The following is a 24,379-nucleotide window of genomic DNA, read 5'->3' on the forward strand; positions in this document are numbered from 1 at the left end:
CCTGACTCAGCCCATTTTCCCTCCTTCCTCTGCTGAGAAAACGGACCTTGTATTCCAACATGCTTAATTGTCAATGCCAATTAGTCCAGGGGCCATGTCCACAATGGCTCAACTGTAGCGAGCTGCAAAGCCCTCTTTGTGATTGTCCAGTGGCCCACAGAGCAATCAGACGCTCATCTAGTCTCCTAACGACAAGAGGCCTGAGAGATGCCATCAGAAACAGAAAACAAAAGAGCCTTGGACAATGAGGGCAGCAGGAGACACAGAGAGACAGCGACGAACCAGCGCAGCCCATAGGGTTGTCCTTTCACAGATAGACACACGTACGTGTATACCAGAGGAGACTGGTGGGAGGAGCTATAGGAGGACGGGCTCATTGTAATGGCTGGATTGGAATCGATGGACCGGAGTCAAACGTGGGGTTTCCAGATGCTTCATGTGTTTAACTCCGTTCCATTCACTCCTTTCCAGCCATTACAATGAGCCCGTCCTCCTTCAGTTCCTCCCACCAGCCTCCTCTAGTGCATACAAACGCACGTACAAGCAAGCATGTACACACACCTACATTCACATGCACGTAACAGAGTAGATTCTATCCACCCCTCACTGGGCTCCAGACAGGAATCTTCTGCTCCCAACAGTAACTCTCAACAACACAGTGTGACTCAACCTGACATAGGACATGTAACCAACAGGTTTTCATTTAGAATTCATTTGTCATTTTATTTGTAGAGGACTTTATCTTCAGTTCTGTTCAGAATAACCTCAGAACACTCATATGTTAAATTTGGCAATCTAGGTAACTATGCAATGAGACCAAATCTATGGAAGGGAGAACCATGCCAGGACAGGTCCAAGCACCTATAGAGGCATCAGCCATTCCTCCCACAAACACACAGATTATCATAGGAGTATATCCCACACAGGACAAACACACAGATTATTATAGGAGTATATCCCACACAGGACAAACACACAGATTATTATATGAGTATATCACACACAGGACAAACACACAGATTATTATAGGAGTATATCCCACACAGGACAAACACACAGATTATTATAGGAGTATATCCCACACAGGACAAACACACAGATTATTATAGGAGTATATCCCAAACAGGACAAACACACAGATTATTATAGGAGTATATCCCACACAGGACAAACACACAGATTATTATAGGAGTATATCCCACACAGGACAAACACACAGATTATTATAGGAGTATATCCCACACAGGACAAACACACAGATTATCATAGGAGTATATCCCACACAGGACAAACACACAGATTATTATAGGAGTATATCCCACACAGGACAAACACACAGATTATTATATGAGTATATCACACACAGGACAAACACACAGATTATTATAGGAGTATATCCCACACAGGACAAACACACAGCTTATTATAGGAGTATATCCCACACAGGACAAACACACAGATTATCATAGGAGTATATCCCACACAGGACAAACACACAGATTATTATAGGAGTATATCCCACACAGGACAAACACACAGATGAATTAAAGGAACATGTCCCAAACAGGACAAACACACAGATTAATTATAGGAGCATAGCCCACACAGGACAAACACACAGATTATTATAGGAGTATATCACACACAGGACAAACACACAGATTAATTATAGGAGTATATCCCACACAGGACAATTGAAATTGATTTAACTAGTAATCAAACACTAATCAAACACTACTTTTGATAAAACATTGTAGGTGTGAGGTCATATAGAATGTATTCAGTTGTCGGATACGGTTATGGTAAAAGGAATGAATGAATTGAGTTGGTCACAACACTACTTTAAACATTGTCTAACTTTACTGGTGATGTTACATAGATTGTAGGCCTATAAAAATAAGGAATGATATTACCTTATGTGATAAGTAGGTTATGGGTAAAGAATGTACTGATTGAGTCGTTCAGGGTGTAAGCAGATTCCTATTGGAGAGGACGCAGCCCTGTGGGCGTGGCTGTCCAGAGTAAGCGGCCACGGTGTTGTTAGTCGGTATGGTTAGGAGCCGGAGCAAGAAGACGCACGAGGGAAGACAGTCGTGGAGTGTAGGTTTTTTTCTGAGAATAGGAGGCTGTTTCGCTAAATATTGTTGAAAGAAAAAGTGTGGCGCAAGGATTAGGCGTTGCTGCCTGAAAATTCCGTCTGCATTATCGAGTCGAAATGGACTTTATTTGATTGCACCGGAGGCGCGTTTTCTAAAGGTACACTGGGAGTGAATTTAGTGGTGGCAAGATTATCAGATGGCGCTTCTCTCTTTGATTGGCATTGCATATTGATGAGGTAGCTTACATTTTCCCGTGTGATCGACTTGGTGAGTTATACATTTGATCAACTTGTTTCATCACTGTATTTCTTAGCCTTTACGTGTGAGTGAATAAGACTCACACCCAAAGTGCATTGGATGTATTATTGATAGAACATAGAAACAGTAATACAATGTTTCAAACGTTCAGAGCGCATTTCCTGTCCAATAACCTCAATTATATTTTTTTGTGGAAATCCACAGCGTTGGAGGAGCTTCCATGGCGACCATGACGCACATCTGCCCTCTTTACATCAGCGTTCCGTGCCTACTCCTGCTGATGCGCGCACTACTGGTGCGCGCTGCCTCCAAGGCCATCGTGTGTGAACCCATCACGGTCCCCATGTGCAAGGGCATCGGCTACAACCTGACCTACACGCCCAACCAGTTTAACCACGACACTCAGGACGAGGTGGGGCTGGAGGTGCACCAGTTCTGGCCGCTGGTGCGCATCCACTGTTCCCCTGACCTGCTCTTCTTCCTCTGCAGCATGTACACCCCAATCTGCATCCCGGACTATCGCAAGCCTCTGCCCCCGTGCCGCTCCGTGTGCGAGCGGGCCAAGCGTGGCTGCTCCCCCCTGATGAGCCAGTATGGGTTTGAATGGCCCGAGAGGATGAGCTGCGAGGGGCTACCAGAGCTGGGTGATGCTGACCTCCTCTGTATGGACCGGAACAGCAGTGACGCCACTACTCTGTCCCCAGGCCCGGCCTTCCCCCCGAAGCCTACCCCCAAAGCCCCCTACCGCAACCCAGCCCGCCGCAGGCCGCATCTCCTGCCCAAACCCCACCACAGTCACCACCACCAGGACTGTGAACAACGCGGCTGCCGCTGTCGCCACCCCCTGGTGTCCGTCAAGCATGAGGCCCGCTCACTGTACGGCCGCGGCGTCCACACAGGCCCCGTGGAGAACTGCGCCCAGCCCTGCCGTCAGCCCTACTTCACCCCAGACGAACACGCCTTCACCTCCCTCTGGATCGGCCTGTGGTCGGTCCTCTGCTTCGTCTCGACCCTAACTACGGTGGTCACGTTCCTGATTGACCGCGACCGCTTCTCCTACCCCGAGCTGCCTATCGTCTACCTGGCTGCCTGCTACCTCTTCATCTCCCTGGGATACATGGTGCGGCTGGCGGCGGGCCACGAGCGTGTGGCGTGCTCCGAGGACGGCGGGCATGTGCTGTACGACGCTTCGGGCCCTGCCGGCCTGTGCACCTTGGTGTTCCTGCTGGTCTACTTCTTTGGCATGGCCGGCGCAATCTGGTGGGTGGTGCTCTCGCTCACCTGGTTCCTGGCGGCGGGTATGAAGTGGGGCAACGAGGCCATCGCCGGGTACTCGCAGTACTTCCACCTGGCCGCCTGGCTGGTGCCCAGCGTCAAGACCATCGCCGTGCTGGCCCTGAGCGCTGCTGACGGAGACCCTGTGGCAGGGATATGCTACGTGGGCAACCAGAGTGTGGAGAGCCTGCGGGGCTTCGTGCTTGCTCCCCTGGTGGTCTACCTCTTCACAGGCTCCCTCTTCCTCCTAGCGGGGTTTGTGTCGTTGTTCCGCATCCGCAGTGTAATCAAGCAGGGGGGGACCAAGACGGACAAGCTGGAGAAGCTGATGTTAAGGCTGGGCCTCTTTACCGTCCTCTACACGGTCCCTGCCGCGGTGGTGGTGGCCTGTCTGGTGTACGAGCAGCACCTCAGGCCCCAGTGGGACAGGGGTCTTTCCTGCTCCTGCCAGGCTGAGAGAGAGAGGCTAGGCCTAGGGCCAGACCACGCCATCTTCATGCTGAAGTACTTTATGAGCCTGGTGGTGGGGATCACCTCGGGGGTGTGGGTGTGGTCGGGGAAGACTCTGGAGTCGTGGAGGAGGTTCCTGGGGAGGTGCTGTTGTTCATGTCCCTGCTGGGGCCACAAACCGTCCAGCGCGTCTGTATACAGCGAGGCCAGCACATCCCTCACGACACGCACCGGGCTGCTCCCCTCGCAGTCTGAGCACAAGTCCCTGTCGCACCCATCTGTGTGACCAGACTGGATGGACGCTTGTCAGACTCATGGTGCTCCACAGAGATTGACTGGATGGACGCTTGTCAGACTCATGGTGCTCCACAGAGATTGACTGGATGGACGCTTGTCAGACTCATGGTGCTCCACAGAGATTGACTGGATGGACGCTTGTCAGACTCATGGTGCTCCACAGAGATTGACTGGATGGATGCTTGTCAGACTCATGGTGCTCCACAGAGATTGACTGGATGGATGCTTGTCAGACTCATGGTGCTCCACAGAGATTGACTGGATGGACGCTTGTCAGACTCATGGTGCTCCACAGAGATTGACTGGATGGACGCTTGTCAGACTCATGGTGCTCCACAGAGATTGACTGGATGGACGCTTGTCAGACTCATGGTGCTCCACAGAGATTGACTGGATGGACGCTTGTCAGACTCATGGTGCTCCACAGAGATTGACTGGATGGACGCTTGTCAGACTCATGGTGCTCCACAGAGATTGCCTGGATGGATGCTTGTCAGACTCATGGTGCTCCACAGAGATTGACTGGATGGACGCTTGTCAGACTCATGGTGCTCCACAGAGATTGACTGGATGGGCTCTTGTCAGACTCATGGTGCTCCACAGAGATTGACTGGATGGGCTCTTGTCAGACTCATGGTGCTCCACAGAGATTGACTGGATGGGCTCTTGTCAGACTCATGGTGCTCCACAGAGATTGACTGGATGGGCTCTTGTCAGACTCATGGTGCTCCACAGAGATTGACTGGATGGACGCTTGTCAGACTCATGGTGCTCCACAGAGATTGACTGGATGGGCTCTTGTCAGACTCATGGTGCTCCACAGAGATTGACTGGATGGGCTCTTGTCAGACTCATGGTGCTCCACAGAGATTGACTGGATGGGCTCTTGTCAGACTCATGGTGCTCCACAGAGATTGACTGGATGGGCTCTTGTCAGACTCATGGTGCTCCACAGAGATTGACTGGATGGGCTCTTGTCAGACTCATGGTGCTCCACAGAGATTGACTGGATGGGCTCTTGTCAGACTCATGGTGCTCCACAGAGATTGACTGGATGGACTCTTGTCAGACTCATGGTGCTCCACAGAGATTGACTGGATGGGCTCTTGTCAGACTCATGGTGCTCCACAGAGATTGACTGGATGGACTCTTGTCAGACTCATGGTGCTCCACAGAGATTGACTGGATGGGCTCTTGTCAGACTCATGGTGCTCCACAGAGATTGACTGGATGGGCTCTTGTCAGACTCATGGTGCTCCACAGAGATTGACTGGATGGGCTCTTGTCAGACTCATGGTGCTCCACAGAGATTGACTGGATGGGCTCTTGTCAGACTCATGGTGCTCCACAGAGATTGACTGGATGGGCTCTTGTCAGACTCATGGTGCTCCACAGAGATTGACTGGATGGACACTTGTCAGACTCATGGTGCTCCACAGAGATTGACTGGATGGGCTCTTGTCAGACTCATGGTGCTCCACAGAGATTGACTGGATGGGCTCTTGTCAGACTCATGGTGCTCCACAGAGATTGACTGGATGGGCTCTTGTCAGACTCATGGTGCTCCACAGAGATTGACTGGATGGACGCTTGTCAGACTCATGGTGCTCCACAGAGATTGACTGGATGGGCTCTTGTCAGACTCATGGTGCTCCACAGAGATTGACTGGATGGGCTCTTGTCAGACTCATGGTGCTCCACAGAGATTGACTGGATGGGCTCTTGTCAGACTCATGGTGCTCCACAGAGATTGACTGGATGGGCTCTTGTCAGACTCATGGTGCTCCACAGAGATTGACTGGATGGGCTCTTGTCAGACTCATGGTGCTCCACAGAGATTGACTGGATGGGCTCTTGTCAGACTCATGGTGCTCCACAGAGATTGACTGGATGGGCTCTTGTCAGACTCATGGTGCTCCACAGAGATTGACTGGATGGGCTCTTGTCAGACTCATGGTGCTCCACAGAGATTGACTGGATGGACTCTTGTCAGACTCATGGTGCTCCACAGAGATTGACTGGATGGGCTCTTGTCAGACTCATGGTGCTCCACAGAGATTGACTGGATGGGCTCTTGTCAGACTCATGGTGCTCCACAGAGATTGACTGGATGGGCTCTTGTCAGACTCATGGTGCTCCACAGAGATTGACTGGATGGGCTCTTGTCAGACTCATGGTGCTCCACAGAGATTGACTGGATGGGCTCTTGTCAGACTCATGGTGCTCCACAGAGATTGACTGGATGGGCTCTTGTCAGACTCATGGTGCTCCACAGAGATTGACTGGATGGACTCTTGTCAGACTCATGGTGCTCCACAGAGATTGACTGGATGGGCTCTTGTCAGACTCATGGTGCTCCACAGAGATTGACTGGATGGGCTCTTGTCAGACTCATGGTGCTCCACAGAGATTGACTGGATGGACTCTTGTCAGACTCATGGTGCTCCACAGAGATTGACTGGATGGGCTCTTGTCAGACTCATGGTGCTCCACAGAGATTGACTGGATGGGCTCTTGTCAGACTCATGGTGCTCCACAGAGATTGACTGGATGGGCTCTTGTCAGACTCATGGTGCTCCACAGAGATTGACTGGATGGGCTCTTGTCAGACTCATGGTGCTCCACAGAGATTGACTGGATGGACTCTTGTCAGACTCATGGTGCTCCACAGAGATTGACTGGATGGGCTCTTGTCAGACTCATGGTGCTCCACAGAGATTGACTGGATGGGCTCTTGTCAGACTCATGGTGCTCCACAGAGATTGACTGGATGGACTCTTGTCAGACTCATGGTGCTCCACAGAGATTGACTGGATGGGCTCTTGTCAGACTCATGGTGCTCCACAGAGATTGACTGGATGGGCTCTTGTCAGACTCATGGTGCTCCACAGAGATTGACTGGATGGGCTCTTGTCAGACTCATGGTGCTCCACAGAGATTGACTGGATGGGCTCTTGTCAGACTCATGGTGCTCCACAGAGATTGACTGGATGGGCTCTTGTCAGACTCATGGTGCTCCACAGAGATTGACTGGATGGGCTCTTGTCAGACTCATGGTGCTCCACAGAGATTGACTGGATGGGCTCTTGTCAGACTCATGGTGCTCCACAGAGATTGACTGGATGGGCTCTTGTCAGACTCATGGTGCTCCACAGAGATTGACTGGATGGGCTCTTGTCAGACTCATGGTGCTCCACAGAGATTGACTGGATGGGCTCTTGTCAGACTCATGGTGCTCCACAGAGATTGACTGGATGGGCTCTTGTCAGACTCATGGTGCTCCACAGAGATTGACTGGATGGGCTCTTGTCAGACTCATGGTGCTCCACAGAGATTGACTGGATGGGCTCTTGTCAGACTCATGGTGCTCCACAGAGATTGACTGGATGGGCTCTTGTCAGACTCATGGTGCTCCACAGAGATTGACTGGATGGGCTCTTGTCAGACTCATGGTGCTCCACAGAGATTGACTGGATGGACGCTTGTCAGACTCATGGTGCTCCACAGAGATTGACTGGATGGGCTCTTGTCAGACTCATGGTGCTCCACAGAGATTGACTGGATGGGCTCTTGTCAGACTCATGGTGCTCCACAGAGATTGACTGGATGGGCTCTTGTCAGACTCATGGTGCTCCACAGAGATTGACTGGATGGACTCTTGTCAGACTCATGGTGCTCCACAGAGATTGACTGGATGGGCTCTTGTCAGACTCATGGTGCTCCACAGAGATTGACTGGATGGGCTCTTGTCAGACTCATGGTGCTCCACAGAGATTGACTGGATGGACTCTTGTCAGACTCATGGTGCTCCACAGAGATTGACTGGATGGGCTCTTGTCAGACTCATGGTGCTCCACAGAGATTGACTGGATGGGCTCTTGTCAGACTCATGGTGCTCCACAGAGATTGACTGGATGGGCTCTTGTCAGACTCATGGTGCTCCACAGAGATTGACTGGATGGGCTCTTGTCAGACTCATGGTGCTCCACAGAGATTGACTGGATGGGCTCTTGTCAGACTCATGGTGCTCCACAGAGATTGACTGGATGGGCTCTTGTCAGACTCATGGTGCTCCACAGAGATTGACTGGATGGGCTCTTGTCAGACTCATGGTGCTCCACAGAGATTGACTGGATGGGCTCTTGTCAGACTCATGGTGCTCCACAGAGATTGACTGGATGGGCTCTTGTCAGACTCATGGTGCTCCACAGAGATTGACTGGATGGGCTCTTGTCAGACTCATGGTGCTCCACAGAGATTGACTGGATGGGCTCTTGTCAGACTCATGGTGCTCCACAGAGATTGACTGGATGGACTCTTGTCAGACTCATGGTGCTCCACAGAGATTGACTGGATGGACTCTTGTCAGACTCATGGTGCTCCACAGAGATTGACTGGATGGGCTCTTGTCAGACTCATGGTGCTCCACAGAGATTGACTGGATGGGCTCTTGTCAGACTCATGGTGCTCCACAGAGATTGACTGGATGGACTCTTGTCAGACTCATGGTGCTCCACAGAGATTGACTGGATGGGCTCTTGTCAGACTCATGGTGCTCCACAGAGATTGACTGGATGGACTCTTGTCAGACTCATGGTGCTCCACAGAGATTGACTGGATGGGCTCTTGTCAGACTCATGGTGCTCCACAGAGATTGACTGGATGGGCTCTTGTCAGACTCATGGTGCTCCACAGAGATTGACTGGATGGGCTCTTGTCAGACTCATGGTGCTCCACAGAGATTGACTGGATGGACTCTTGTCAGACTCATGGTGCTCCACAGAGATTGACTGGATGGGCTCTTGTCAGACTCATGGTGCTCCACAGAGATTGACTGGATGGGCTCTTGTCAGACTCATGGTGCTCCACAGAGATTGACTGGATGGACTCTTGTCAGACTCATGGTGCTCCACAGAGATTGACTGGATGGGCTCTTGTCAGACTCATGGTGCTCCACAGAGATTGACTGGATGGGCTCTTGTCAGACTCATGGTGCTCCACAGAGATTGACTGGATGGACTCTTGTCAGACTCATGGTGCTCCACAGAGATTGACTGGATGGACGCTTGTCAGACTCATGGTGCTCCACAGAGATTGACTGGATGGACTCTTGTCAGACTCATGGTGCTCCACAGAGATTGACTGGATGGGCTCTTGTCAGACTCATGGTGCTCCACAGAGATTGACTGGATGGACTCTTGTCAGACTCATGGTGCTCCACAGAGATTGACTGGATGGGCTCTTGTCAGACTCATGGTGCTCCACAGAGATTGACTGGATGGGCTCTTGTCAGACTCATGGTGCTCCACAGAGATTGACTGGATGGGCTCTTGTCAGACTCATGGTGCTCCACAGAGATTGACTGGATGGGCTCTTGTCAGACTCATGGTGCTCCACAGAGATTGACTGGATGGACTCTTGTCAGACTCATGGTGCTCCACAGAGATTGACTGGATGGGCTCTTGTCAGACTCATGGTGCTCCACAGAGATTGACTGGATGGGCTCTTGTCAGACTCATGGTGCTCCACAGAGATTGACTGGATGGACTCTTGTCAGACTCATGGTGCTCCACAGAGATTGACTGGATGGACGCTTGTCAGACTCATGGTGCTCCACAGAGATTGACTGGATGGACTCTTGTCAGACTCATGGTGCTCCACAGAGATTGACTGGATGGGCTCTTGTCAGACTCATGGTGCTCCACAGAGATTGACTGGATGGACTCTTGTCAGACTCATGGTGCTCCACAGAGATTGACTGGATGGGCTCTTGTCAGACTCATGGTGCTCCACAGAGATTGACTGGATGGGCTCTTGTCAGACTCATGGTGCTCCACAGAGATTGACTGGATGGGCTCTTGTCAGACTCATGGTGCTCCACAGAGATTGACTGGATGGACTCTTGTCAGACTCATGGTGCTCCACAGAGATTGACTGGATGGGCTCTTGTCAGACTCATGGTGCTCCACAGAGATTGACTGGATGGGCTCTTGTCAGACTCATGGTGCTCCACAGAGATTGACTGGATGGGCTCTTGTCAGACTCATGGTGCTCCACAGAGATTGACTGGATGGACTCTTGTCAGACTCATGGTGCTCCACAGAGATTGACTGGATGGGCTCTTGTCAGACTCATGGTGCTCCACAGAGATTGACTGGATGGACTCTTGTCAGACTCATGGTGCTCCACAGAGATTGACTGGATGGGCTCTTGTCAGACTCATGGTGCTCCACAGAGATTGACTGGATGGACTCTTGTCAGACTCATGGTGCTCCACAGAGATTGACTGGATGGGCTCTTGTCAGACTCATGGTGCTCCACAGAGATTGACTGGATGGGCTCTTGTCAGACTCATGGTGCTCCACAGAGATTGACTGGATGGGCTCTTGTCAGACTCATGGTGCTCCACAGAGATTGACTGGATGGGCTCTTGTCAGACTCATGGTGCTCCACAGAGATTGACTGGATGGACTCTTGTCAGACTCATGGTGCTCCACAGAGATTGACTGGATGGGCTCTTGTCAGACTCATGGTGCTCCACAGAGATTGACTGGATGGGCTCTTGTCAGACTCATGGTGCTCCACAGAGATTGACTGGATGGACTCTTGTCAGACTCATGGTGCTCCACAGAGATTGACTGGATGGACGCTTGTCAGACTCATGGTGCTCCACAGAGATTGACTGGATGGACTCTTGTCAGACTCATGGTGCTCCACAGAGATTGACTGGATGGGCTCTTGTCAGACTCATGGTGCTCCACAGAGATTGACTGGATGGACTCTTGTCAGACTCATGGTGCTCCACAGAGATTGACTGGATGGGCTCTTGTCAGACTCATGGTGCTCCACAGAGATTGACTGGATGGGCTCTTGTCAGACTCATGGTGCTCCACAGAGATTGACTGGATGGGCTCTTGTCAGACTCATGGTGCTCCACAGAGATTGACTGGATGGGCTCTTGTCAGACTCATGGTGCTCCACAGAGATTGACTGGATGGACTCTTGTCAGACTCATGGTGCTCCACAGAGATTGACTGGATGGGCTCTTGTCAGACTCATGGTGCTCCACAGAGATTGACTGGATGGGCTCTTGTCAGACTCATGGTGCTCCACAGAGATTGACTGGATGGACTCTTGTCAGACTCATGGTGCTCCACAGAGATTGACTGGATGGACGCTTGTCAGACTCATGGTGCTCCACAGAGATTGACTGGATGGACTCTTGTCAGACTCATGGTGCTCCACAGAGATTGACTGGATGGGCTCTTGTCAGACTCATGGTGCTCCACAGAGATTGACTGGATGGACTCTTGTCAGACTCATGGTGCTCCACAGAGATTGACTGGATGGGCTCTTGTCAGACTCATGGTGCTCCACAGAGATTGACTGGATGGGCTCTTGTCAGACTCATGGTGCTCCACAGAGATTGACTGGATGGGCTCTTGTCAGACTCATGGTGCTCCACAGAGATTGACTGGATGGACTCTTGTCAGACTCATGGTGCTCCACAGAGATTGACTGGATGGGCTCTTGTCAGACTCATGGTGCTCCACAGAGATTGACTGGATGGGCTCTTGTCAGACTCATGGTGCTCCACAGAGATTGACTGGATGGGCTCTTGTCAGACTCATGGTGCTCCACAGAGATTGACTGGATGGACTCTTGTCAGACTCATGGTGCTCCACAGAGATTGACTGGATGGGCTCTTGTCAGACTCATGGTGCTCCACAGAGATTGACTGGATGGACTCTTGTCAGACTCATGGTGCTCCACAGAGATTGACTGGATGGGCTCTTGTCAGACTCATGGTGCTCCACAGAGATTGACTGGATGGACTCTTGTCAGACTCATGGTGCTCCACAGAGATTGACTGGATGGGCTCTTGTCAGACTCATGGTGCTCCACAGAGATTGACTGGATGGGCTCTTGTCAGACTCATGGTGCTCCACAGAGATTGACTGGATGGGCTCTTGTCAGACTCATGGTGCTCCACAGAGATTGACTGGATGGGCTCTTGTCAGACTCATGGTGCTCCACAGAGATTGACTGGATGGACTCTTGTCAGACTCATGGTGCTCCACAGAGATTGACTGGATGGGCTCTTGTCAGACTCATGGTGCTCCACAGAGATTGACTGGATGGGCTCTTGTCAGACTCATGGTGCTCCACAGAGATTGACTGGATGGGCTCTTGTCAGACTCATGGTGCTCCACAGAGATTGACTGGATGGACTCTTGTCAGACTCATGGTGCTCCACAGAGATTGACTGGATGGACTCTTGTCAGACTCATGGTGCTCCACAGAGATTGACTGGATGGGCTCTTGTCAGACTCATGGTGCTCCACAGAGATTGACTGGATGGGCTCTTGTCAGACTCATGGTGCTCCACAGAGATTGACTGGATGGACTCTTGTCAGACTCATGGTGCTCCACAGAGATTGACTGGATGGACTCTTGTCAGACTCATGGTGCTCCACAGAGATTGACTGGATGGACTCTTGTCAGACTCATGGTGCTCCACAGAGATTGACTGGATGGACTCTTGTCAGACTCATGGTGCTCCACAGAGATTGACTGGATGGGCTCTTGTCAGACTCATGGTGCTCCACAGAGATTGACTGGATGGGCTCTTGTCAGACTCATGGTGCTCCACAGAGATTGACTGGATGGGCTCTTGTCAGACTCATGGTGCTCCACAGAGATTGACTGGATGGGCTCTTGTCAGACTCATGGTGCTCCACAGAGATTGACTGGATGGGCTCTTGTCAGACTCATGGTGCTCCACAGAGATTGACTGGATGGACTCTTGTCAGACTCATGGTGCTCCACAGAGATTGACTGGATGGGCTCTTGTCAGACTCATGGTGCTCCACAGAGATTGACTGGATGGGCTCTTGTCAGACTCATGGTGCTCCACAGAGATTGACTGGATGGACTCTTGTCAGACTCATGGTGCTCCACAGAGATTGACTGGATGGGCTCTTGTCAGACTCATGGTGCTCCACAGAGATTGACTGGATGGACTCTTGTCAGACTCATGGTGCTCCACAGAGATTGACTGGATGGACTCTTGTCAGACTCATGGTGCTCCACAGAGATTGACTGGATGGACTCTTGTCAGACTCATGGTGCTCCACAGAGATTGACTGGATGGACTCTTGTCAGACTCATGGTGCTCCACAGAGATTGACTGGATGGACTCTTGTCAGACTCATGGTGCTCCACAGAGATTGACTGGATGGACTCTTGTCAGACTCATGGTGCTCCACAGAGATTGACTGGATGGACTCTTGTCAGACTCATGGTGCTCCACAGAGATTGACTGGATGGACTCTTGTCAGACTCATGGTGCTCCACAGAGATTGACTGGATGGACTCTTGTCAGACTCATGGTGCTCCACAGAGATTGACTGGATGGACTCTTGTCAGACTCATGGTGCTCCACAGAGATTGACTGGATGGGCTCTTGTCAGACTCATGGTGCTCCACAGAGATTGACTGGATGGGCTCTTGTCAGACTCATGGTGCTCCACAGAGATTGACTGGATGGACTCTTGTCAGACTCATGGTGCTCCACAGAGATTGACTGGATGGACTCTTGTCAGACTCATGGTGCTCCACAGAGATTGACTGGATGGGCTCTTGTCAGACTCATGGTGCTCCACAGAGTGGCCGACGGAAACTAGATGGACGTTAATTTAACTTATTGAACATTGTAAATGATGTAAACTATTGTCTTCACATAAGGACATGTTTAAACAAATTGTGGCAATATAGAAGTATTTTGTATTATATTTCCTACTTCTCATTCTAGACTCATTGCAGGAGATTTCCCCTGAAGTTGGAACTTTTTAAATTATCTGGGGGGGGGGGGGGGGGGGGGGGGACAGCTCAATATGTCTCTAGAATTTTTACATGGCATGTTTTGCTAGTATGTTCTTAACCTGAAACATAATGGTTAGGAATCCAATCACGTCATTAACCTGGAGATAAGTGGCATGGTATTCTTCTATACGGAATAAAGATGGAGAATTGCTATTTGTCATTTTATTTAAAGTGGCCTTCCTAAAAGGACATTTCACTCTTGAAATTTTTATGGACACAGTAACGCCTTGTTAGGATGAAGGAATTTCACTACCCATTTATGATTATGTGCAGATTTTTAATATGAAGTCAGTTTAAAAAGCCCAGATGAATTGAGAGGTGTCACCACTCAATGTTTTACTTTTCCTGTTAAATTGATATCCCAAGAATACAAAGGGTGAAAGTGAGGAAAATAGTGTTAACTGAGTTGGTCTGATTGGAATCGAGAATTTCATCATTCTCCCCCTTGCTTGACGAGCAATACAGACCCCCCCCCCCCCCCACCACCACTTGTGCTGTGATTACTTACCTGGACCACCTACTGAGACTTGAGTGCCTCTTTAAAAGGTGCAATTACCACTTTAGAGACCACTGTTGTAGCCTCTTCTGCCTCCATGTGGTGGGTTCTAGTAATTACAGCAGCACATTGTCCTTTCACTATCTTGTTTTTTCCCTGCAAATGTGTTAACCATAATCTACCTGTAGCATCCCATTTATCGAATGGCCTTTGTCTTATATACCTAATAAATCAACTGAATGGATCAGTGTACATGCGATTCTATTTTTAAAAAATTGCCTTGTCTAATTCTGGCATGTTACACTATGTAGCCTGTAACCCAGGTAGAGAATAATAAACGTGTGAATCTGGAGTATGTTCTGTCGTGGGTTGGTCTGACTCTAAAAACCATCAGACTGCTTATGGAGCCTACGCTTCTCCAGTCTAATCTATGAAAAACCAATGGGAAAATAAAATCAGCCCAATTTATTTGAAGTAATTTCAAATACAGGGCTTGATTGAGCTTAACCTGGCACATGAAACCAATAGAACAGCTGCAGAACTGCCAACCCCACCCAGCTGGCACTCCAGACAGGCTAAAGTAAACCCAGAACTGCCAACCCCACCCAGCTGGCACTCCAGGCAGGCTAAAGTAAACCCAGAACTGCCAACCCCACCTAGCTGGCACTCCAGACAGGCTAAAGTAAACCCAGAACTGCCAACCCCACCCAGCTGGCACTCCAGACAGGCTAAAGTAAACCCAGAACTGCCAACCCCACCCAGCTGACACTCCAGACAGGCTAAAGTAAACCCAGAACTGCCAACCCCACCCAGCTGGCACTCCAGACAGGCTAAAGTAAACCCAGAACTGCCAACCCCACCCAGCTGGCACTCCAGACAGGCTAAAGTAAACCCAGAACTGCCAACCCCACCCAGCTGGCACTCCAGACAGGCTAAAGTAAACCCAGAACTGCCAACCCCACCCAGCTGGCACTCCAGACAGGCTAAAGTAAACCCAGAACTGCCAACCCCACCCAGCTGGCACTCCAGACAGGCTAAAGTAAACCCAGAACTGCCAACCCCACCCAGCTGGCACTCCAGACAGGCTAAAGTAAACCCAGAACTGCCAACCCCACCCAGCTGGCACTCCAGACAGGCTAAAGTAAACCCAGAACTGCCAACCCCACCTAGCTGGCACCACAGACAGGCTAAAGTAAACCCAGAACTGCCAACCCCACCCAGCTGGCACCACAGACAGGCTAAAGTAAACCCAGAACTGCCAACCCCACCCAGCTGGCACTCCAGACAGGCTAAAGTAAACCCAGAACTGCCAACCCCACCTAGCTGGCACTCCAGACAGGCTAAAGTAAACCCAGAACTGCCAACCCCACCCAGCTGGCACTCCAGACAGGCTAAAGTAAACCCAGAACTGCCAACCCCACCCAGCTGGCACTCCAGACAGGCTAAAGTAAACCCAGAACTGCCAACCCCACCCAGCTGGCACTCCAGACAGGCTAAAGTAAACCCAGAACTGCCAACCCCACCCAGCTGGCACTCCAGACAGGCTAAAGTAAACCCAGAACTGCCAACCCCACCCAGCTGACACTCCAGACAGGCTAAAGTAAACCCAGAACTGCCAACCCCACCTAGCTGGCACTCCAGACAGGCTAAAGTAAACCCAGAACTGCCAACCCCACCTAGCTGGCACCACAGACAGGCTAAAGTAAACCCAGAACTGCCAACCCCACCTAGCTGGCACCACAGACAGGCTAAAGTAAACCCAGAACTGCCAACCCCACCCAGCTGGCACCACAGACAGGCTAAAGTAAACCCAGGACTGACACCATAACATCATGCATCTTATCTAGAAATGAGACACCATACACAGATTTGATAGTTTATTACGGTTTATTTGAAATAAACAGCAACTGAAAATATGTTCAATTAAAAACCGATACATTTCCCAGCTAAAGGGCCTACACAGTAAGCAAAGAAAACCGCCCTACATCACCATCTGTCCGTGTGCCAAACTACACCACAGGGTAGTTAGAGGCTTCCTCACCATGGTCAGTGTGTGGTGTCAGACACTCCATCCCTTCTTGCAGATCTGGAGTGTATGAGTAAGTATCAGTGGTGGAGCTGCCACCATACAGATCTGGGCGTGATTTGGGACCAGCTGTGTGTGTCGATGGTGCCAGTGAGTGTCTAGTTTAGGAAGACCTTCGGTGCATCCTCAGCCTGTCCTGTGTGTGTAGCAGGTCCAGCTTTAGGACAGCACGGCGTGGGTGGTTCGGACACCCACCAGATTGTCTGCGCTGAGGGACCTCCTTATGGTCACCTTGCCCAGATCCTTGTATTTGTCCTCACACAGTCTGGAGATAGCCTGGGAACGCAACAACACTTATTACAGCCCAGAGATAGCCTGGGAACAATTTTTTAGTAACTACATGATAGTAGGGGAGTAGGGGCTGGGGTTGTTTCTGAACAGGACCAAGTCAACCAGGACAACCATTAAACTCCCCTCTTGCCAAGTAGCAGTGTTTTCATTCCTGCCGTCCTAGAAGCTCTCCTCACCTCCAGTTTAGTGGCTCGCTGGTTGTCAAGTGGCTCAAGGGGGAAGTTGAGGTTGTTGTCGTCGGCCAGGGAGCGCAGGTCAAAGTAGTACTTGGCGTAGACGCTGGCCGGCACGTTGATGTTGAACTGAAGCAGCTCCAGGAAGTGCCTCTCCATCTCATTCCTGAGAGAGAGAGAGAGGGGTACAGGTAGAGAGAGGGGTACAGGCAGAGAGAGAGAGGGGTACAGGTAGAGAGAGAGAGGGGTACAGGTAGAGAGAGAGAGGGGTAGAGCATAAATCTCAGCAGTCTTATCCTCCATACTCTCCCAGCCTCCTTTTCAAAACGTCAGAGGGAAGTGAGTTCTCGGGGAGAGGGTTGAGGACGCAAGGAATCGAGGGAAGACTTTTGAGATGTACCTGGCCAGCAAGGCAAAATCAAAATCTAATTTTATTGATTTACATAAGATGATGAGTTTTGACCCACATGGCAACGTTCCAATTTAACAATGCGCCTCATAATATTGAGATTTATATATTTTTATTCACAGTTCACTCTTGGGTGAGCCAAAACAATAAATTCCTGCACACTTCTATGGAGACATTTGTCAGCGGCATCAATCTACTATATTGTATGAATATAGTCCTTTGAACAAGGATGTGCCACAAGAAGCCCACAGTGGTAAGAAGCCCACAGTGGTAAGACAGGGGGCCTTATGGGAGACCCACAGCCTGAATCCTAAAACTACCCTGACACCCCTCAAATTCAACTGGACCTCCAAGCCACTTCCCACTGCTTTTTTATATTGTTCTCTCTAAATCAGGGACTGAGACACCTGGGACACCAGATGGGTGCAATTAATGATCAGATAGAACAGAATATCAGCAGGCTCCGAGACCTCGTAGGGTCAGAGTTGAATACCCCTGCCCTAAGCACTTAGATATGAGAGGATTGGAGAGCTGTAAGGATGATGGTAGTCGTCCCTCTTGCTTACACCTATCCAACCCTCAGGTCTAATGCCTAAAGGTTGGGGTGACTTGTGAAGGTGAGCAGTCAGGGGGACAGGTGAGTGGACAGGACAGAGGGACACTGACATGTCCTCCACGGTGATGTCCTTGAGGATCTGGCAGTAGTCTACGTTCCACACGGCCTGGTCGTCCCACACCTTGGACGCCAGCAGGATGGCTCCCAGTACGATCCGCTTCCAGTTGCAGGGACAGATGTCCATCTCAGCGTAGGTCAGCAGACGCTCCAGGTACACCTTGGGGAAGGATGGACACAGTAAATGAGACGGTCCCATCGGACACTGCTGGACACAGTAAATGAGACGGTCTCATCGGACACTGCTGGACACAGTAACACCGTTACCAGGGCCAGGTGTTCAGCAGGACACAGTAACACCGTTACCAGGGCCAGGTGTTCAGCAGGACACAGTAACACCGTTACCAGGGCCAGGTGTTCAGCAGGACACAGTAACACCGTTACCAGGGCCAGGTGTTCATCAGGAGACAATAGATTATTATGCAGAACAAGCGTCTCTTTTACTCACGTCAGGTCTCAACGCGCCACAACACTTAACTACTAAACATGCCCAAAGTGAAACTCCCTGTGATGGCCAACTGACTGGTGGGGCCAACTGACTGGTGGGGGGCCAACTGACTGGTGGGGGGCCAACTGACTGGTGGGGGGCCAACTGACTGGTGGGGGGCCAACTGACTGGTGGGGGGCCAACTGACTGGTGGGGGGCCAACTGACTGGTGGGGGGCCAACTGACTGGTGGGGGGCCAACTGACTGGTGGGGGGCCAACTGACTGGTGGGGGGCCAACTGACTGGTGGGGGGCCAACTGACTGGTGGGGGGCCAACTGACTGGTGGGGGGCCAACTGACTGGTGGGGGGCCAACTGACTGGTGGGGGGCCAACTGACTGGTGGGGGGCCAACTGACTGGTGGGGGGCCACCTGACTGGTGGGGGGCCACCTGACTGGTGGGGGGCCACTGACTGGTGGGGGCAACTGACTGGTGGGGGCAACTGACTGGTGGGGGCAACTGACTGGTGGGGGCAACTGACTGGTGGGGGCAACTGACTGGTGGGGGCAACTGACTGGTGGGGCAACTGACTGGTGGGGGCCAACTGACTGGTGGGGGCCAACTGACTGGTGGGGGCCAACTGACTGGTGGGGGCCAACTGACTGGTGGGGGCCAACTGACTGGTGGGGGCCAACTGACTGGTGGGGCAACTGACTGGTGGCATACGTGGTGGGGGCAACTGACTGGTGGGGGCAACTGACTGGTGGGGGCAACTGACTGGTGGGGGCAACTGACTGGTGTGGGCAACTGACTGGTGGGGGCAACTGACTGGTGGGGGCAACTGACTGGTGGGGGCAACTGACTGGTGGGGCAACTGACTGGTGGGGCAACTGACTGGTGGGGCAACTGACTGGTGGGGCAACTGACTGGTGGGGCAACTGACTGGTGGGGCAACTGACTGGTGGCATACGTGGTGGGGCAACTGACTGGTGGCATACGTACCAGGGTGACGGTGGCATACGTACCAGGGTGACGATGGCATACGTACCAGGGTGACGATGGCACACTCAGCAGTCAGCTGGGCCGAGCTGAAGAGCGTGCGGACAAAGCGGTAGATGAGCTTGTGTTCAGGGTCCACGCTGTAGTAGTCTTCTGGAACCTTCTCTCTCTGAGGAAGAGGAGGCCTGGCCAGTCAGTCTGACAGGAGGTTTGGTGTGCACACAGACATACAGTATACAGTCTTCTTCCACCTACTCACCGTTAATGGGTGGATCTTCTCATCAAAAATGTCCAGAGAACGGTTTGAATCCCTGATGAGGGAAAAAAGACTGAAAACTACTGCTACAAGCCCACACACACAGAGAAAGACCACTCCCATAATATGTTACTATGTCACCACACCTTCATTACCATGATACCATGTCACCACACCTTCATTACCATGATACCATGTCACCACACCTTCATTACCATGATACCATGTCACCACACCTTCATTACCATGATACCATGTCACCACACCTTCATTACCATGATACCATGTCACCACACCTTCATTACCATGATACCATGTCACCACACCTTCATTACCATGATACCATGTCACCACACCTTCATTACCATGATACCATGTCACACAAATCACCACACCTTCATTAACATGATACCATGTCACACAAATCACCACACCTTCATTACCATGATACCATGTCACACAAATCACCACACCTTCATTACCATGATACCATGTCACACAAATCAACACACCTTCATTACCATGATACCATGTCACACAAATCATCAACACAAAACTCCTCCATTTACCTCACCACGTCTCTATATCATTTTCCTCATGAAATGAATGACAGCTAAAACCTACCTGTTTTTTATGTGATAGTATATCGCCAACGTGACACTGGAACAGAGAGAGACAAGACGGTGAGTCCTTACAATGACCGCCTCTTTTCTGCTCTGCCGTGTGTGTGGAGGTAAGGAGGTCTCACCATTTGACCGTACTCTTCAGGTTGGGCAGGCTGACCGTGCTATCGTCAAGGAATATTGTGGAGCAGGAGCTGTACTTTTTAGATAACCCAGGAGACGTCTAGGAAAAGGGAGTAGTTGTTAGTCCATGGAACAGGGAAAAACACAGCATCACTTCCTGACATCTCTGCATTAGGATCAGTGGATGTCCATGGGTAGCCATAGTAACGCTCGACTGGACAGATGGATTTACTCACGTGATGATTACTTAAGTAGTTACTTCTCCTTTTCTCCCGCACTGGAGGGGAAAAAAAGTCAGACAAATCTTAGGTCAGGTAGTTCCCTGAACGTGTAGAATAACATGTTGAATAATCTGACTGTGACCATTAGACTCTCCTGTTGTCCAGACCTGGGACGTGATCTGCATGGCACAACGTTGTGGGACGTTCAGATAAAGAAATATATTACGTAGAACAAGCGTGCCCCTCTGACATGTAGAATAAGAAATCATGTCAACTCTATTCATGACATCCATGATAACCAGAGGATACAGCCATGAGAAGTAGAAGATCCCCATGCCACTTGTGGCGACATGCTGCACGGAGCCTTCACTGTGCACTGCCACTTTAAGAGCGCATCAGCAGTCAGGAAGGGGGAGATAAAGATAGCTCTTCCGGCGCTCTGTGGAGAGCTCTCGGTTGGCGCGGCAGTTTGACACTGTGTGCAACTCTGCAGAACTCTTGTTTATGTTCAGCTTCGTAAAGTGTTGAAGTGGAACGCCGGTGTGAGCTCTCTAGGTGGGGGGTGGTGTGAGCTCTCTAGGTCGGGGGGTGGTGTGAGCTCTCTAGGTGGGGGGTGGTGTGAGCTCTCTAGGTGGGGGGTGGAACGCCGGTGTGAGCTCTCTAGGTGGGGGGTGGAACGCCGGTGTGAGCTCTCTAGGTGGGGGGTGGAACGCCGGTGTGAGCTCTCTAGGTGGGGGGTGGAACGCCGGTGTGAGCTCTCTAGGTGGGGGGGGTGGAACCCCAGTGTGAGCTCTCTAGGTGGGGGGGTGGAACCCCGGTGTGAGCTCTCTAGGTGGGGGGGGTGGAACGCCGGTGTGAGCTCTCTAGGTGGGGGGGTGGAACCCCGGTGTGAGCTCTCTAGGTGGGGGGGTGGAACCCCGGTGTGAGCTCTCTAGGTGGGGGGGTGGAACCCCGGTGTGAGCTCTCTAGGTGGGGGGGTGGAACCCCGGTGTGAGCTCTCTAGGTGGGGGGGTGGAACCCCGGTGTGAGCTCTCTAGGTGGGGGGGGTGGAACCCCGGTGTGAGCTCTCTAGGTGGGGGGGTGGAACCCCGGTGTGAGGTGGAACGACAGTGTGAGCTCTCTTGGTGGGGGGTGTATCTTTTGGGAGCGCTCCTGTCATTGATCACATGGAGTGGTAGCAACATTGTTGCGAAGCCTTGACAAACAAACCAACCATCAGGTGTATCCGACGGACAATCCGTGCAACAGCTAAGACCCCCTCCTCTCCTCTCTGTGCTTTACACTGCAGCACTCCTCCCCAATGCAGTCCCTTTGATGTTCAGTGGCGCTGGACTACTACTGACCTGCCAGACATGTTTGGGTTGACATTGTAGTTAAAGGGAGGTTGTTGTTTGAACTGTATTGATTTGGTGTGGACCTACTGACATTTGGCCGAGAAGAGTAGAACAACCCCCCCCCTCACTGGGAGGTAATAGCGAATATTGCAAATTCTCTAAGGGTTATGAGTGGGTTCTTTCTTGTCAATTGTTTGTCAATGAAGTTGCCTTTTAAATTGCTCTGCCATTATTATTGTAGGTGGTATTATTGGTTGGGTTACCGCTGTGCTGTGACATGTGTTTTATATGGTGTCTCTTATCCTTTCTACTTGCCATCTGACCAACAGTCTTCACTCTAGACAGTCTCTTCTGCTGATGTGTGTTTCTGATAGCAGAACGATCTATCCTATTATTTGCCTTTCAGCAGGGTTAATACCTGCCTGCCTGGCACCAGAACAAAAATTATTTTATTTACCCATCTAACAATACCGCTACACACTTACCATCAGTCTGAGACTTGTTGAGGAAGATTGTGCTGGCTCTGGCATTATCGGATGGGTTCGACTCCTGCGCCAATTCTGAAAGAAACAAGAAATACACACCTATTTTATCACCAACACCACAAGAAATGCACACGTATCCCAACTATATGCACCATGTGTATCTGAAAACAGAGTGAGATACAGTATACTACTGACTGATTACAGATCATTACTTCTGGGGGTGCACCTTGTGACTTGATATCATGACACTCACTATACTCTGGGAAAGGGGGATACCTAGTCAGTTGTCCAACTGTACGTATTCAACTGAAATGTGTCATCCGCATTTCACTCAGCCCCTCTGAATCAGAGAGGTGCTAGATACTCTGCAGGCTATAGCTGAAGCAAAAACAACGCTAGATACTCTGCAGGCTATAGCTGAAGCCAAAACAATGCTGGTTACTCTGCAGGATATCTTGGAATAGCTGAACCAATATGACTGAACAATCAATAGTGCAACAGGTCATAAACTGGTGTGTGATGTATGCATTGTGCGTTAACAGCAAGCAATATCTTCCTTTCCCCTTTCATGCATGTCTTGGCTGTTCAGAGAGGCGTGACCATGACGTATACCCCTCCACTCCAGCTTATCCAAAAAGTACACCTACCATCCGGGACCTCTCTATCGCTGATGTGCTGCAGATAGGTGCCCGTGTCCTCGCTTACGTCGTCGCCAGTGGTGGTTATTGGGTAGTCGTCGAGCTCGACTGCTCTCCTTGCAAGCTTTGGACTCCCGCCGGGGGACATGCAGCATGACACTGTAGCCCCCATGATTAAACAATTTGCTAAAGTCCTACTACTGACTACACCCCAGATATCTGAAAGAACCGTCCACTCGTCTATAACATCAGACAGAACCACTGTCAGTGATGTCTGGTCTCAAAATGACACATTCAATTTTAAATACATGAGTAGCAGCCACATATCGGGGTTCATATCTACAACACACAATTCAAACTGAACAGTTGAATCCCTGTCTTGTTCAGGGCGTGTGCGCAAAGGCATGGCGAGTAGCGCATTGATACGTCGGCCAGATACAGGCTTGACCACTAAACTAATCCAAAGGCTGGCAACGCTAGGACACCGGTTTAACCGTTAATAGCAACACGTTATACTCAGTTTTAAAAAGCCTAGCTGAAGCTGCTAGACAGCTGATACGTTAAAAAACATAAATCTGGTCTTCATAAACCAGACGTAGTTTGCTAGCTAGCCCTACACCCGGCTAACGCTAATCCAGGCGTCAGCTAACTGGCTATTTATGCCGGTCCACTTGATCTAGCTATTCTTGCGCTGCATTGCAGTCAGAGAATATGCCGAATTCCTTCGTCTCAGCAAATGTTCTAGGTATGGTCGTTCACCGTACACAGAAATGTATAATGCTCAGATTTGAGACGACAAGCTAGCCTGCTAACAGCTGATTCCCACTCCAGCCAAAGCCAACTAGGAAGGAACGCCCTCAAGAACGGCCCATTTTGACGCA

General features: G+C 50.8%; 2 protein-coding genes across 3 annotated transcripts; one reads left to right on the forward strand and one right to left on the reverse strand.

Annotated features, from left to right (window-relative positions):
* Positions 1 to 1,803: 1,803 nt before the first annotated feature.
* Positions 1,804 to 4,509, forward strand: LOC118965237 (frizzled-5-like). 2 transcript variants are annotated; one of them, XM_036982442.1, is made up of 2 exons: positions 1,804 to 2,256; positions 2,562 to 4,509. In XM_036982442.1, the coding sequence occupies exon 2, from the start codon at positions 2,578 to 2,580 to the stop codon at positions 4,366 to 4,368; it is 1,791 nt and encodes a 596-aa protein (XP_036838337.1). In that variant the 5' UTR covers positions 1,804 to 2,256; positions 2,562 to 2,577; the 3' UTR covers positions 4,369 to 4,509. The 2 variants fall into 2 exon arrangements, with proteins under 2 accessions (XP_036838337.1, XP_036838336.1); XM_036982441.1 differs by having other exon boundaries at positions 1,805 to 2,366.
* A 12,115-nt stretch (positions 4,510 to 16,624) lies between these two features.
* Positions 16,625 to 24,372, reverse strand: LOC110512355 (cyclin-Y-like protein 1). Its single transcript, XM_036982443.1, has 10 exons — positions 23,508 to 24,372; positions 22,861 to 22,935; positions 21,057 to 21,097; positions 20,823 to 20,920; positions 20,699 to 20,734; positions 20,078 to 20,129; positions 19,868 to 19,987; positions 18,386 to 18,552; positions 17,314 to 17,476; positions 16,625 to 17,122 (listed from the first exon to the last, which is right to left on the reverse strand). The coding sequence occupies exons 1-10, from the start codon at positions 23,668 to 23,670 to the stop codon at positions 17,006 to 17,008; spliced, it is 1,032 nt and encodes a 343-aa protein (XP_036838338.1). The 5' UTR covers positions 23,671 to 24,372; the 3' UTR covers positions 16,625 to 17,005.
* Positions 24,373 to 24,379: the final 7 nt, after the last annotated feature.

The sequence above is a fragment of the Oncorhynchus mykiss genome, chromosome 7 (genome assembly GCF_013265735.2).
Source record: "Oncorhynchus mykiss isolate Arlee chromosome 7, USDA_OmykA_1.1, whole genome shotgun sequence".
Classification (NCBI taxonomy): Eukaryota; Metazoa; Chordata; class Actinopteri; order Salmoniformes; family Salmonidae; genus Oncorhynchus; species Oncorhynchus mykiss.

Bases quoted from the DNA above. Each gene is read 5' to 3' on its own strand.
- LOC110512355 (XM_036982443.1), bottom strand. From the start codon at position 23,670: ATGGGGGCTACAGTGTCATGCTGCATGTCCCCCGGCGGGAGTCCAAAG. The intron at 22,936-23,507 runs GTAGGTGTACTT...TGTTTCTTTCAG, and splicing joins CGATAGAGAGGTCCCGGATG to AATTGGCGCAGGAGTCGAAC. The intron at 21,098-22,860 runs GTAAGTGTGTAG...TTTCCCCTCCAG, and splicing joins CAACAAGTCTCAGACTGATG to TGCGGGAGAAAAGGAGAAGT.
- LOC118965237 (XM_036982442.1), top strand. From the start codon at position 2,578: ATGGCGACCATGACGCACATCTGCCCTCTTTACATCAGCGTTCCGTGC.